Source organism: Hemitrygon akajei, chromosome 3 (assembly GCF_048418815.1).
Source record: "Hemitrygon akajei chromosome 3, sHemAka1.3, whole genome shotgun sequence".
NCBI classification, from domain to species: Eukaryota; Metazoa; Chordata; class Chondrichthyes; order Myliobatiformes; family Dasyatidae; genus Hemitrygon; species Hemitrygon akajei.
In genome coordinates, this window is record NC_133126.1 from 164,744,035 (window position 1) to 164,761,070 (window position 17,036).

Here is a 17,036-nt window from a genome sequence, read left to right on the forward strand (position 1 = left end):
GTGCTCTGTGCCAGTAGCATCAGCGGTTCCCGCCGGCCGTGCTCCGTGCCAGTAGCATTGGCACTTCTCGCCAGCCGTGCTCCGTGCCAGTAGCATTGGCACTTCTCACCGGCCGTGCTCCATGCCAGTAGCATTGGCACTTCTCGCCGGCCGTGCTCCGGGCCAGTAGCATCAGCGGTTCTCACCGGCCGTGCTCCGTGCCAGTAGCATTGGCACTTCCCGCCGGTCGTGCTCCGTGCCAGTAGCATTGGCACTTCTCGCCGGCCGTGCTCCGTGTCAGTAGCATTGGCACTTCTCGCCGGCTGTGCTCCGGGCCAGTAGCATCAGCGGTTCCTGCCGGCCGTGCTCCGTGCCAGTAGCATTGGCACTTCTCGCCGGCCGTGCTCCGTGCCAGTAGCATTGGCACTTCTCGCCGGCTGTGCTCCGGGCCAGTAGCATCAGCGGTTCCTGCCGGCCGTGCTCCGTCCCAGTAGCATTGGCACTTCTCGCCGGCCGTGCTCCGTGCCAGTAGCATCAGCGGTTCTCGCCGGCCGTGCTCTGTGCCAGTAGCATCAGCGGTTCTCGCCGGCCGTGCTCTGTGCCAGTAGCATTGGCACTTCCTGCCGGCCGTGCTCCGTGCCAGTAGCATTGGCACTTCCCGCCGGCCGTGCTCCGTGCCAGTAGCATTGGCACTTCTCGCCGGCCGTGCTCCGTGCCAGTAGCATCAGCGGTTCTCGCCGGCCGTGCTCTGTGCCAGTAGCATTGGCACTTCCTGCCGGCCGTGCTCCGTGCCAGTAGCATTGGCACTTCCCGCCGGCCGTGCTCCGTGCCAGTAGCATCAGTGGTTCTTGCCGGCAGCGCGAGGCGAACACTGGCGCAAGGGTGTCACTGCGTTTAGGCGACTGATGACCTCGAGTGGTTTCAAGTTCAACAGTGGTCGTGACAGGGAATGAGGAAAGGTGCAGCTGACTCATATTGTTTCCACTGAACTACAGTGCGTAGTACGGGGGAGCTATGGCAGAAAGAACGGAACGAAAACCCCACAACCCAGAAACAGTCTCTCAACAGTATTTGTGTATAAGCTGCTAGACAAATGGAGAGTTACATTTGCATTGTAAATTTATGTATTAGTCAGCATTCACTAAAAGAGACCACATTTTCTGATCTTAGTGCTTTTTAAGATTATAACGACTGATAATTCTCTGTATTGTAACCTGGGGTCATGAATATCAAATAATGTTTCTACAGCTGGATTTTAGTTTGGTTAATAGCCTTCCTACTTCTCTGAGTTCATTGTAATCCTACATATAAAAAAGTAGTATATGAAAGTAACATCTGCAAGTATTTATTGAACTGTAGTTACTTATAGTGTTTTATAGATTTTGTAAAAAAAACATTTTACATAGTGATTTGATATTAGACCACAGTTTCTGCTGATATTTAGCTTGACCAGAAACCTGTAGTTTCATGTACAGGCTCTGCAGCATTACAATTGAAGTTTGCCTGCTTAGAGCAGTCACTTGGAATTTCTCGCACACGTGGACCGATTTCTGAATGTGAACTGCATCTGAATGAAAGGAAATATACTTTTGTAAAAGCCATCCTTTTTTCAGAAAGACATACGGGACAGACTGCTTCAAACAATGATTTTTGATATTGTATTAAGTGTCTCAGTGTAGCTAAAATCTTTGAAACATGAGCAGTATTTGAGGGGAGGGGTTGTAACCGTCAAGGTTGTCTGGCAATTTGCCAAGAAGCTCACTGTCCTCCAGTACTTTCTTGGTTTGGTGAACTAACAAATGATCTGTCCTCAGGATAAAATTCATTGTCGAAGTATTTTAATAATGTGTTGGAGGAATTAGAGTTATTCTAGACTTTATAATAGCTGGCAGCTGAAGAGAGCTGAGAAGAACTGGATCCTTCAGGGAAGTACTGCAGCGCAGTTTGTGCATACAACCAGAAGTTTTTGCCCCGTACCTGATCACAAAGCTCAGCTAGTTCCATCCTTGCAATTGAAAAATGATTTTTTGAAAAATCCAGCCGGTACTCCCCCCCATCAGTGACCAGACCCTGATGTTCGACTCGCATTACAGTGCTGTTCAGCATGCGTGCTCTTCTGACCTCCCCACCCCCTCTCTCTGATCAGCCAGCAGCCAAGATGCCGTTCTACTGTACAGTCGGCCCTCCTTATCCGCGGGTTCAACCAACCGCAGATCAGGAAAACCCGGAAGTTCTCTCTAGCACTCATTGTTTGATCATGTACAGACTATTCTTTCCTGTCATTATTCCCTAAACAATACAGTATAACAACTATTTACATAGCATTTACATTGTATTAGGTATTATAAGTAATCTAGAGATGAATTAAAAGTACAGGCAGTCCCCGGGTTATGAAGTTGTTCCGTTCCTGAGTCCGTCTTTAAGTTGGATCTGAGGTCGGAACAGGTACATCTGGTGTTATTTAGCGTCAGGTAGTAAAATGTTTTTCTTAGTATGTAATATATATTTTATCTTTCTATGCATATAAAACACTTAAGAAACATACGTATTTCAATAATTAAACCACTGCGTTGCTTAGTAATAATTGTAGCTTTCATTGGGGCAGGGCCTTCACATGCTCCATTAAAACTGTTCCGTTCGTTGACCGACTGTAGCCTAACACTTTTCCAATGACCGATGGCGTTTCACCTCTTTCCGATCGCTTTATTACTTCCACTTTATTTTCAATCACGATCGTGATTATTTTCGTGAACAGAAACACTGCGGATTCAGAGCTGCACCACGTCCTAAGATCCACCGCACTGAGACAGGTTAAATAAAGTCCGGGGTTCCGCTGGGTCCTAAGATCCACCGCACTGAGACAGGGTAAATAAAGTCCGGGGTTCCGCTGGGTCCTAAGATCCACCGCACTGAGACAGGTTAAATAAAGTCCGGGGTTCCGCTGGGTCCTAAGATCCACCGCACTGAGACAGGTTTAATAAGGGACTTGAGCATCCACATTTTTTGGTATCCACGGGGGGTCCCCGAGGATAAGGAGGGCTGACTGTACTTCAAATGTGCTTCACATAGGACATAAAACAGTATAGCACAATACAGGCCCTTCAGCTCACGATACTGTGCCAACCTGCTCTAAGGCCAATCTAACCCATCCCTCCTACATAAACTTTCAAGATCTGGATGTTATTGGCAAGGCCAGCATTACTGCCTGGCCCTCAAGAAAGTGGCTACTAGGCATATCCCTGTTCTGATGGTGAATGTACCTGTGTGCTCCGATGCTGAATTAAGAGCCAATGATGATGTAGGAGCAGAGATTGTTTCAAGTCAGGGCAGAGGAACTTCAAAGAGAACTAGGAGGTAGTGCTATACCTATGAGGCTGTTGTGGTTTCCATCACTTTGCCAATGACTGAGAACAGACTAATCAGGCTTGTCCCAGTTATTAAGTGACCTGGCAAATTTTCCACATTGATGATTAAATGCCTGTGTTATAACCATACAGGAAAAGTCATTCTGGAGTGCAGATCTTCAGTGATCAGGCACAGTGTTCAGGCACAGATCTCCCACTAATGACTTACTGCCTCTTACTTCATCTCAGTTGCTTCTCTCTTTTTTTTGGCCCCACTTCAATCCAATTTCCCGCTGCAGATTTTATCAGGGACTAACTGTCATTAAGCACTGGGTGGGGAGGAGCAGGAAATCTGATTAATGTTTCTCACTGCAGGTCTGCAAGTGGAAGTTCTAGATAAACCTGGTAACTGGGAGTTTTCAACTTCAAATAAAAGTCCTTCAGAGGCCAACCAGTTCCACAGAATTTTATTCTTGCTCTTCTTGAACAATTAATGCAATCAGACTTATTGAATCAGGTTTAATATCATGAGCATGTGTCATGAAATTTGTTGTTTTTAGGCAGCAGAACAAAGCAATACATAAAAAAAACTACAAATTACAATAAGAAAATGAAATACATGTATAATTAAGTAGTGCAAAAGAGCAAAAAAAAGAGAAAAATTAGGTAGTGTACATCGGTTCATTGTCCATTCAGAAATCTGATAACAGAGAGGAAGCTGTTCCTAAAACACTGAATATGTCTCTTCAGGCTCCTGTACCATTTTCTTGATGATAGAAATGAGAACAAGGCATGTTCTGGGTGATGGGGGCCCTTCATGGGATGCTATATTTTTGAGGCATCTTTTGAAGGGGTCCTCGATGCTGGCAGGCAAGTGCCCATGACTGAGCTGGATGAGTTGGCAACTTCCAGCAGCTTTTCCCAATCCTGTGCAGTGGCCCCTCCATACTAGATGGTGATGCACCCAGGTAGAATGCTCTCCTCGGTCCATCTACAGAAATTTGCAAGAGTCTTTGGCAACATACCAGGTCTCCTCAAACTCCTAATGAAATATAGATGCTGTCGTGCCTTCTTTGTAATTGCATCAATATGTTGGGCCCAAATAAATTCTCCGGGATGTTAACACCAACAACTTGAAACTGCTCACCCCTTCCACTCCTGATCACTGCAGACTGTTTGTCATTAAACTCATGATCCTTGGGCATCTGCATTGGCTTGTAATTCTGAGATCATATAATACTGAAGCACTTCTTGACGAACCTGTTGTTAAGTGTTTGGGTCTGTCAATGTTATATAACTAATGATATCAGGTAAAATTATATGGGCCCCTAATCTTGGTTCCAGTGCAAAAACAATGAATGATTTAAGTTTGCACAAGAAGAGAAATTCAAACTAATTAAATAAATTGGGAGAGACTTCAGAGAGGTTTGTGAATATTATTTGCACATCTAAAATATATTTTCATGCAGTTATTTTCTCTTACAAGATGCGAAGAACTATTTCTAACCGTTAACTAATCGTGCACTAGTATTTTTCCACAGTTGATAGCAAACCCACTATTGTTCCTATGTTTTAAGGATTAAGTTATATTATTGAAAATCAGATAACGTGCTTATGAAACTAGAGTGGATATCCGGAAGAGTACAGAATTCAAATTCAAATGTGCATTGTGGATGAATCTAATTTTGATTATCTCCCTTCCTGTATTCAAATTTGGCTGGCTACAGTTGATTGGAAGCTTATATTGAGTTGCTATGTTGTTCATTAAGTCTGCTTCAATGCACCTACATGGAGAATATGCTGATGGCAATGTATTCAGTACTGACGGTCTCCAGTAAGCTTTGTTTGCCGACAGCACTGGATTTATTGCCATTCTTTTATTTGCCGTGCATCAGCAAGATCTTTGACGATATTAGAAAGCAAGAAGCTAAGTGTAAAATAAGCAAAAGAATTATATCAATCCAAATGGAGAATGAGATCAGTAACAAAATATAATAAAGGGGTGGCACAGTAGAGTAGAAGTTAGCATAACGCCGTCATAGCACCTGTAACCCAGGTACAATTCCATCGCTGTCCGTAAGGAGTTAGTACGTTCTCCCTGTGACTGCGTGCTTTCCTTCAGGTGCTCTGGTTTCCGCCCACAGTCCAAAGATGTACAGGTGAATTGGTCACATGGCTTGTAGGAGCAAAAGGGTCTGTTACCGTGCTGTATCTCGAAATAAAATAAAAACATATTAATGAATCATCGTGAAACTATGAGATGACTCAGTCAGTTCTATGAATGTAAGTCAAGGCTCTCTAAGAAATCAATGAGCATACAAATTAAATATTTAAATGAATAAAAGAAATCTGAAATTAAAGCTAGCAACAGAGAAACACTTGGACTGCTGTAAAAACCCATCAAGTTCACTAATGTCTTTCATGGGCATTACCTACCTACCTTACTTACCCAAAACAAGAATAGAACAATGGTGAAAACGCTTAGCAAGTTGGGCAGCATACGTGGGAAGAGAAATTAAGCTGATGTTTATGTCAAGGGTGCTTCATCAGAACTGGAGAAAATAGAAAGCAGCTATGTCATTTGCAGAATTGTTAAACTCCTTCCTCCCTTTTGTTAAAATGAAGTCACATTTTTGATATCAGTTCTTCACTTGCTTGGTTTGAACCACTTCATTCCATCTCACAAAAAGGAATAACTTTGTGCCCAGTGATTCTCAGAGACAAAGCATAACAATGGGGTGTTGACAGGAGGAACGGGCTATATTGCTGATGGGGCAGCTCTTAATTTGCCACCATGGGTGAACCAGAGCATCCTGTGAATCATGAGCAAGTTGTCATGACATTTTGTATTTGGAGCAGCAGAGATCTTTTTCCCTTTTCAACGATCACCTGAATATTGGCAAACTAGTATTAAGGAAATCTTATTGGAATCATCTGGTGTTTCTCTCTATGGGATTAAAGATAGAAATTCCAATGACAGTAGTGAACAGAATAGACAGTTTCCAATATGCAAACCTCCATACAGGTTGATTTTTTCAGGATGTAGTATATTCTCACAGAACAGTGATCTTGCTAACCAGTGCGAATGAAGATCTCGGGTTTGAGGATTGATATTTCCTTTGTTACGCCTGTGGCCCCCTCCTTTTTGAGAATCGCAGGATCGCTATTGATTCGAGTCAGGAGACCCAGGAAATGAGAGAGACACACGCAGATTCCTCAATGTTTGGAATGTGTCCTGGGCCTCCGAGATACAAAGCCACGGAACAGGTCATTGTCTTTTGGAGACGGAATTGTGTATTGAATACTGAACGATTCATCAAAGCCCCCCAGGCAACGAACTGAGGGGGGGTTGGTGGAGGGATTGCATCATCCTAACAAGTATCTACAAGTATCTGGGAGTACAGTTAGACGAGAAGCTAGACTGGACTGCCAACACAGATGCCTTGTGCAGGAAGGCACAGAGTCGACTGTACTTCCTAAGAAGGTTGGCGTCATTCAATGTCTGTAGTGAGATGCTGAAGATGTTCTATAGGTCAGTTGTGGAGAGCGCCCTCTTCTTTGTGGTGGCGTGTTGGGGAGGAAGCATTAAGAAGAGGGACGCCTCACGTCTTAATAAGCTGGTAAGGAAGGCGGGCTCTGTCGTGGGCAAAGTACTGGAGAGTTTAACATCGGTAGCTGAGCGAAGGGCGCTGAGTAGGCTACGGTCAATTATGGAAAACTCTGAACATCCTCTACATAGCACCATCCAGAGACAGAGAAGCAGTTTCAGCGACAGGTTACTATCGATGCAATGCTCCTCAGACAGGATGAAGAGGTCAATACTCCCCAATGCCATTAGGCTTTACAATTCAACCGCCAGGACTTAAGAACTTTTTAAAAGCTATTATTAATGCTTTTTGAGATAGTGATTTAGATGCATATATTTTTTTTACTGAGTTAAGTATTGTATGTAATTAGTTTTGCTACAACAAGTGTATGGGACATTGGAAAAAAAGTTGAATTTCCCCATGGGGATGAATAAAGTATCTATCTATCTATCTATCTATCTATCTAACCTGATTGACATCTGAGACCCTGTGAGTCAGGATAAAAGAGGGTCTGTGGGAACAGCCCCTCAGACGCACCAGAAGAAACGCTAGAACTCCTGTAACAGCATAATAGCAAAAGCCGGTGGAAAAGCCCACGTGCGTCCTTTTCCATTTGCCTCGGAATCGGTGGGCCTTTACCACGGAAGCCCGGCTTTAGCTAACCACAAAGAGGAAACCAGCCCCCAACGACTCTCGAAGGATTGACATCATAAAAGGAATGGGCAAGTAAAACCTCCGTCTTTCTCTCCAACCAAAAAGCTGCAGCTTGAATGAACTTGAGTGACTTTTATATTTCCATTGGACAATACATTATCCCCTAGACAACGATAGAGCTATTTCTTATTGATTATTATTATACCCGCGCTTTTAGATTTAGTATTGACGACGTATATTATCTGTATGTTTGCATTGATATTATTTTTGTGTATTTTTATCAATAAATACCGTTAAAAATAGTATCATCAGACTCCAACGGACCTCTCTATCTTTGCTGGTAAGTGACCCAGTTATGGGGTATGTAACACCTTAACTATCTATACTTCTTAAATCAGAATTAGTGGGATGAGATGTTCTCTCTGCATGCAACGCAAGAACAAAGATTGAATTGCTTAATAATACTTGCCCAAAGATTTGAGCTTGAGCCCAGCTGCTGTTGTAAATTCCATAAAGCAGAAATATAAAATTGTGAAAGCACTCAGCAGGTCTGGCAGCATTCGAGGAGGGAGAAACATCAGAATCAGGTTTACTATCACCGGCATGTGACGTGAAATTTGTTAACTTAGCAACAGCAGTTCAATGCAATGCATAATCTAGCAGAGAGAGAAAAAATATATAATAAATAAAATAACATAATAAATAAACAAGCCAATTATGTATATTGAATAGATTATTAAAAATGTGCAAAATCAGAAATACTGTATATTAAAAAAAAGTGAGGTGGTGTCCAAAGCTTCAATGTCCATTTAGGAATTAGATGGCAGAGGGGAAGAAGCTGTTCCTGAATCGCTGAGTGTGTGTCTTCAGGCTTCTGTATCTCCTACCTGATGGTAACAGTGAGAAAAGGGCATGCCCTGGGTGCTGGAGGTCCCTAATAATTGACGCTGCCTTTCTGAGACACCGCTCCCTAAAGATGTCCTGAGTACTTTGTAGGCTAGTGCCCAGATGGAGCTGACTTGATTTACAACCCTCTGCAGCTTCTTTTGGTCCTGTGCAGTAGCCCCTCCATACCAGACAGTGATGCAGCCTGTCAGAATGCTCTCCACGGTACAACTATAGAAGTTTTTGAGCGTATTTGTTGACATGCCAAATCTCTTCAAACTCCCAATAAAGTATAGCTGCAGTCTTGCCTTCTTTATGACTACATCAATATGTTGAGACCAGGTTAGATCCTCAGAGATCTTGACACCCAGGAACTTGAAGCTGCTCACTCTCTCCACTTCTCATCCCTCTATGAGGATTGGTATGTGTTCCTTTGTCTTACCCTTCCTGAAGTACACAATCAGCTCTTTCGTCTTACTGATGTTGAGTACCAGGTTGTTGCTGTGACAGCATTCCACTAGTTGGCATATCTCACTCCTGTACGCCTTATCATCACCACCTGAAATTCTATCAACAATGGTTGTATCGTGAGCAAATTTGTGGATGGTATTTGAGCTATGCCTAGTCACACAGTCATGTGTATACAGAGAGTAGAGTAGTGGGCTAAGCACACAGCCCTGAGGTGCATGCCATTTTCTTTTCTGTTATGGATGTTGGTGCTCAGCTTGTGGTCTACAGTAGGCAGAAAGCTGTTGTTGGCAGTGGGCAAGCAAGCAGAAGATACTTTATGAAGCGGGGGAAGGAGGAAGAGTTAAGGCAATCGGTGATTCTTCACCTCTCCACATATCTCATCTTAGCTCCACAAAGTAGAAATTTTCACTTACTTTGGGGGCCTGGATCACAAGATTCTGAACTGGTTTTATCACTTAAGCCTTGCTTGGTATCCATTTGGATCACAGTAGTGTAACGTAATGCATCGATATATTATTGGGGAGGGTTCAAACTATTTTGGCAGGCAGGTGGGAACCGGAGTGATAGGCTGAGCATGAGACAGTAGATGCAGTGTGTAGTGAGACTGTGAGGAAAGACAGGCAGATGATAGGGCAAGATTGCAATCAGTTGAAGTGTAACGTGGAAGCAATGCAGAAAAGAGTGATGAATACAGGACTGAAGGCGTTATATTTGAGTGCACACAGTATACACAATACGGCAAATTATTTTGAAGCGCAGTTAGAAATTGGTAAGTGAGGTGTTGTCAGCACAACTGAATTGTGGCCACTGTTCTCTTTAAAATGCATGTCCGCACAATAACTGAAACGCTCCCACACACATAGACATTGTTGCTGTACAGCTGGAATTATCTTTTATGTAATGTTTATATAATTTTGAAATTGTTAATATAATTTGAAATCAATGTTAATATAATTACGAAGTATCCTGTAATTATGTTAATGAATTTGAACCATAAATTTTCTGAATAATAAATATACCACAACCTTTGAAACACTTTAGAGCTTAAATGTATTGATGTTGTCAGTGTTTCAAGTTGTAACACTGTTACAACAGTAATAATAAACTCAGAATGGAAGCCCATAGCTCATTGGCCAGCCTGCTGAAAAACTTTTGTTGTACCATATTGTACCTTTCAATTAACAATAAAATGAAAAGTCTGTGATTTTTCAATTTCATTCCAGATTTTCTGCCACTGAACCTGGCTCTCTGACTCAGAAGGGAAGTGGGGGGGAGTAAGAAAAGAGAAGAGGCATACTGTAGTGATAGGAGATTCATTAGTTAGGGGAACAGAAAGCAGATTCTGTGGGCAAGAACCAGACCCTAGGATGGCATGTTGCCTCCCAGGTTTTAAGTCTGGAACATCTCAGGTCAAGTCCTTAGCATTTGTAAGTGGGAGGGTGAATGGTGAGAGGGCATGGTCCATGTAGGTACCAGTGACATGGGTAGAAAGAATGACAAGGCATAGAGTTCAGGGGGTTAGGTGCTAATTTAAAGGGCAGGACCTGTGGGGTTGTGATCTCAGGATTGCTACCCATGTCACATGCTGATGAGGCCAGAAATAGTAAGAAGATACTTGCATACAGTGGAAACCTGCATCAAGGAACACGAGGTATATCAGTTTGGATTGCCTGGAGAAAGTTGGAAGTGTCAGAACACTGCATTCGCAATGGTCATAGGATTGACTTCAACAGCACAAAACTACTGTGCCTTGCCGGTGGTTTTTGGGACCATCTGGGACCAATATTGAAATAAAACTAGAGGAAAAGGACTTTAACAAAGGCACATGTCTCGCTCTCAGAACTGGAATTAGATTGTAAGCAAGATGGGACAGCAGAACCCTGACTGTAGTCAGTGGTTCAACGTTTCCACTTAATATCAGAGAATGTATGCCATATACAACCTGAAATTCTTACTCTTCGCAGACATCCACAAAAACAGAAGAGAACCCGAAAGAATGAATAATATTTGAACTACAAAGCCCCCTCCCACACACAAGCAGCAGGAAAACATCAGCCCTCCCCCAGGAAGGATCAGCACACACCACCCACCAAGCAGGCAATATTAAAGCCCCAAACAAGAGACCATGAGCTGCAGTCCAATTAAAACTATTGTCCACCCGACAATTCAACATCCACAGGCTCGCTCTCTCTCCCACTAACAAAAAATGGAGGTATCACCACAGTGACAGAGGAGACCAACAAAAAGAGCTGCTGTTATGATGTTACAGTCTGCTGTGTCGCTTTTATTCCAAGTTCTCCGACTTGAGAGTCAGCAGCGAACTCTTCCTCGCCATCGAGAGAGAGAGAGAGATCACCCAAGTACAAAGGCCTCCAACAGCTGATCTGCTGTTTCTCCTGCGATGTTTCAGCCAGTGGCACTGCCCTGGAATCTGCCTATCCACAGGGTCACAGGGCCCCACCCCAAAGGTGTGAGTTTCCTTGGCTGCATGCTTGGGCTTTCAAAAAACTGCTGGTTGGTGAACTCTGGGAACAGCAACCATCTTCATAAAGAAGGCAACATGAGTGAATCTGCAGATGCTGGAAATAAATAAAAACACAAAATGCTGGCAGAACTCAGCAGGCCAGACAGAATCTATGGGAGGGAGGTAGTGACGATGTTTTGGGCCAAAACCCTTCATCAGGAGGGCGATGAAGGGTTTCGGCCCGAAATGTCGTCACTACCTCCTCCCATAGATGCTGCCTGACCTGCTGAGTTCTGCCAGAATTTTGTTTTTATCTTCATAAAGAACTTGCAGTCAGAGACAGCTTAAAAGCAAAAGAGAGGGAATATAATACAGCAAAAATAGTGGGAAATTAAAGAATCGGGAAGTTTTTGAAAACCAAGGGCAACTAAAAAAGCCATAAGGAGAGAAAAGATGAAACATGAAGGTAAGCTAGTCAATAACATGAAAGAGGATACAAAAGGTTTTTTCAGATATATAAAGAGTAAAAGAGAGGCGAGAGCAGATATCAGACCACTGGAAAATGAGGCTGTCGAGGTAGTAATCAGGGAACAAAGAAATGGCGGTTGAACTGAATAAGTATTTTGCGTCAGTCTTCATTGTGGAAGACACTAGCAGTGTGCCAGAGTGTTGGGGGCAGAAGTGAGAATGGTTGCTATCACTGAGGAGAAGGTGCTTGGGAAGCTGAACGGTCTGAAGATGGACGAGTCAGTTGAACCAGGTGAGCTACACCCCAGGGCCCTGAAAGAGGTAGCTGAAGATAATGAAGGCATTAATACTGATCTTTCAAAAAGTACTAGATTCTGGAATGGTTCTAGAAGACTGGAAAATTGAAAATGTCACTCCACTCCTCAAGAGGAGTGCTGAGGAAAGCAGAAGAAAGGAAATTATAGGCCTGTTAGCCTGACTTCAGTGGTTGGGAAGATGTTGGAGATTTTTTTTATTCGGGATGAGGTTTCAGGCACTTAGCTGTATATGAGTAGACTAAAGTCAGCATGATTTCCATAAGGGGAAATCTTGCCTGACAAATGTCTTGGAATTCTTTGAGGAAATAACAGTCAGGATAAACAAAGGAGAGTCAGTGGATGATAATTTACATAGATTTACAGAAGGCCTTTGATAAGTTAGCACACAAGGGTGCTTAACAAGATAAGAGCCCATGGTATTACAGGAAAGATGGATAGAAGATTGGCTGACTGCAGGAGGGAAAAAGTCAGAATAAAGACACCTATTCTGGTTGTCTGTCGGTGACGAGTGTTGTACCACAGGGGTCTGTGCTGGGATTGTTTCTTTTCATGTTATATGTCAACAATTTGTATGATGGAATTGATGGCTTTGGGGCCAAGATTAAAGATGATACAAAGATTGGTTGAGGGGCAGGTAATGTTGAGGAAACGGGGGATTGCAGAACAATTTAGAAAGATTAGGAGAATGGGCAAAGAAGCGTCAGAGGGAATACAGTGTAGGGAGGTGTATGGTCATGCACTTTGATAGAAGCAATAACAGTGTAGATTACTTTCAAAATGGGGAACAAATTCAAAACTCAGAGGTGCAAACGGACTTGGAAGTCCTCATGCAGGATTCCTTGAAGGTTAACTTGCAGGTTGAGTCAGTGGTGAGGAAGGCAAATGCAATGGTAGCTTTCATTTCGAGTGGATTAGAATATAAAAGCAAGGATGTATTGCTGAGACTTGATAAGGCACTGGTCAGTTATTGGAGTATTCTGAGCAGTTGTGGGCTCCTTATCTAAGAATAGATGTGCAGGCATTGGAGAGTGTCCAGAGGAGGCTCACAAGAATGATTCCAGGAATGAAAGGGTTAATGTATGAGGAGGTCTGGACCTGTACTTACTGGTGTTTAGAAGAATGAGATGGCATCTCATTGAGAAACCTATCGAATATTGAAAGGCCTAGATAATTTGAATGTGAAGAGATGTTTCCTATAGTTAGGAAATCTAGGATCATAAGGCACAGTCTCAGAATAGAGGGACATCCATTTTGAACAGAGACGAGGAAGGATTTCTTTAGCCAGAGGGTGATGAATCTGTGGGATATGTTGCAGGCCAAGTCATCGGGTATATTTAAAGCAGAGGTTGATAGGTTCTTGATTAGTCAGGACGTCAAAGGTTTCCAGAGAGAAGGCAGGAGAACGGGGTTGAGAAGGATATAAGTAAGGCATGATGGATGGTGAGGCAGACTGGATGGGCCCAAAGGCCTAATTCTACTCCTATGCCTCGTGATCTCCATGACGATTCTGCCAAAGCACCTTGCACTGCAAAGAACACACATTCATATCCAGCAAAAAAAAATTGAATAGGAGTAGGGTGGAAAGAGTGAAGCTTCCTTTTTGCGAACTTTTCAATCCATTCTGTCTTCTGTTGTGATTTTTTAAACGTATACATTTGTAGTTGACTGGTAGGTGAATTGTTACCATGCAATTACAAAAAATATTAGAGCAATTCAAATTGAATTCTTGACTGTAAAAAGATGGGTTTATTTTTTGTTAAAAGTTCATAATTCCTTCAACTAGTGATATTTTCTTGTGACTTCAATCAGAAATCCACATTAATATTAGTTTCTTAAAAAATTAATCTCCTCTATTTATTCACAGCTCACTTACAATTTATATGTTCATCCCCATTTTTAAAATTTGAATTAATATGCTAGATAAAACAACACACAGCACAAAATATGAGCCATACTGACCTGTGACCTGTACTTTCGGCAGTTACTTTCAAAGCAAACTTAACTTTTTTTTGTCCATGTGCTGCTGCTGATTTACTGATCTGGAAGGGACTCAGAAATGCTTGAGAAATGTATAAGAATTACTCAACTAGGAAAAGACTTGTATTGTGCACTTACGGATAATTCAGTTTTCCACCTTATCTCTTCCTCTTCCTCTTTCCTAGCTGATGTCCCTTCTGGTCATAACCTTGACCGTTCATCTCTTGCTAAAAAGAGATTTACATTGCAGGGCCTTTCCAATCGCAGATCTCTGCAGCCAGGTAAAACAAATAAGTGCAACCAGTTTAACTTCACTGTCCATCCTATTTTTCATGGTTCTCCGTCATTCCAAGCAAACAACTTGTTCTTATTCCATGCTATCTCCATGTGTAGTTTCTGAAATATTGAATTGTGTTTCGTGTCTAAGGTGTGTGTGTGTCTAATTTTGTCATCCAATTTCCATCCGAATTCTATTGATTGTTTTCTAATATCTCCACAGTGAGCATCGCTACTGTGTGTTCTAAACATTAAACAATTGACTGTTAATCTTGGTACTTTCTCTCCATTGACACTAGCTAAATGGAACAATGCAAAAGTAGTGTTGTGTGTACAGATTTCTCAGCATCTTTTGTTTTGCTTTAGTTGATGAACATTTATGGAAGAAATTTTCAAAATAAGTTGAGATAGTTGTGCAGAATGATGGAATGTGTGGATGCTAATGCCTTGCTAACAAAGTAGACATCTCTCTTTTCACAAAGCAAACCAGCTGGACTGTCAAAGACCAAACCTTTCCTGTCACACTGCATGAGGTGGGATTGAAGCATTACACAATTCATTTCTCTCTGCCACATTTATTCAGCCTTGTTCAGGCTATTTGGTCACTCCTACTCCTCAACCATTTGCTGATCATCTGGTGCCGTGTCCCTTGCAGTTCCTCATTGATCGCAACCAGGCTCTCTGCTACTGGAAGCACTGATCTAGGAAGATAGACTGAGGCAAAAGCAGATGTAGAAATACTATCTCATTAAAGTACAAAAAGCCAGGCAATCTACATTGGGGCATCACGGTAACGTAGCAGTTAGCGCAATACTATGATGGCTCAGGGTGTCCGAGTTTTGAGTTCAATCCTGGTGTTGTCTGTACACCCTCCCCGTGGGATGCTCTGGTTTCTCCCCGCCCCACACACCATCCAAAGTTGTACCATTTAGTAGGTTAATTGGTCATTGCAAATTGTGATCAGGGTAGGGGGTTAAATCGGGTGCTGTTGAACGTTGCTGGGCAGTGGAGCTTGAAGGGCCAGAAGGGCCTCTTCCTCCCCGGGCTCATCTGGGCTTTCTATCCTGCAAGTGTTTGCAGCACCTTTCATCTTTTCCAGATTTTCACTTATTTACAAAGTAACATTTTTTGAAATTTCAGAGCAATTTTGAAGACAATTCAATTTCAGTCATTTAGAAAATAGTCTGGATGTTGAAAGCCATTTCCTCTGGGAGGCATGTATCAGTTGGTTGAATATTTCAACATCTACCATGTAATTTATGTAATCTAGGTGGTGTTCTTCATTATAACTCAAAGTAACAAACGTCCGTTCTATTCAGCTGCAGGGTATACGCTAAAAACAAACGAATCTTTCCCTTTTTAAATTGTGGCTGGTGGGTCATGTCCTTCCATGGGTGATCATACAACAGAACCAAACAGTGAATTGAACCTCCGTGAAAGTTAGTTGTGAATCACAAGACTAAGTAAATGAAGGATTATAGCATAAAAAAAAACACTAAAGATATGAAAACGTTTATGAATTGCACAATATGCCTAATGCCAATGAGGCAGGTCAAATATTTAAATATTACATCTGCACTCCTTACTTAAGCACTCCAATAGTCCCATCATTTCCACTGGCAGCAATGAGGCACTACAAAGTGTTGTTGTGTCAAAATACGACGGTGATGATCAAAGAGCCAAAGCCAAAAGACTTAAATTGTGGACTTGGGTGCTCATCTGGCAAGTCTCCAGCTGATGACAAACCAGGCTGCCAGTTCCAATATGAACAGTCTTTGTGAATCAGCCCATTGTCCTGCCTAAATATTTTGAGACCGGATAGTTCCTTATACAACAACCAATTTATTATGCAGCTAAATTAACTTTCAGCTACTGGTATGTCTGTGGGCTTTATTTATTTGTGCTCTGCTTTAAAACTTAAATTCAGATATAGACACCTGTGTATTTTTTTTTAGAGAAAAAGCACAATTATGGTACTTTATTACATTTTTCACGTTGTTTTGTTAGAAAGAACAAAATACTCTTTCGCATTTTGTCTCAGAGTCAATTCACAAATCAGTCAGTATGTTAGTATTAACAATTCAATTTTCGTGGTATAAAAATACCATGGCTATGAACCATTTGTAAAAAGAGTTGATAAAATATTTGAAAATTGGCCCTGCCTGACTCAGAGTTACTAATGGAGTACATGTTACAATGGCAGCCCTTGCTATTCTCAGAGGTAGTGGCCTTTAGGTGTATGGGACAGATAGATAAGACAAACAAGGGCTGCAGATGTTGGCAAATGGAAGGGAAAATGGAGATACCCGGATAACCCTCTAATACTGAATTGCAAATCATTGATAATCCCCAAGACATAGGAGATCTCTAGATAGACTGTGATTTTTCAGATCCTTTTATTTCCTGCCTAAAGGATCATTCATATTTTTGTGTATCCCCCTCCTGCCTTATTCTCATATTTGCATTTTCACATCACCTTTGCATATTAAAAAGTTAGTTTAACGGTAGTTGTGATTCTATTTTACATCAGTAGTTGTCGTCATCTCAGAACTACCATATATTTAACAATACAAATTTTTTGGAAAAATCTATTAAGTAATTCTCTTCATAGTCA

General features: G+C 42.1%; 1 protein-coding gene across 5 annotated transcripts in view; it reads left to right on the forward strand.

Moving 5' to 3' along the window:
* The window catches only part of mcf2l2 (MCF.2 cell line derived transforming sequence-like 2), a 331,126-nt gene that overhangs the window by 277,159 nt on the left and 36,931 nt on the right, over positions 1-17,036 (forward strand). For 4 of the 5 annotated variants that reach the window (XM_073041227.1, XM_073041231.1, XM_073041228.1 and 1 more), the window contains one exon: positions 14,332-14,427. The exons of the other annotated variant lie outside the window; for it this stretch is intronic. In XM_073041227.1, the coding sequence (XP_072897328.1) occupies positions 14,332-14,427 (96 nt within the window). The remainder of the gene's footprint in view (positions 1-14,331; positions 14,428-17,036) is intronic. 5 annotated transcript variants of the gene reach the window in all.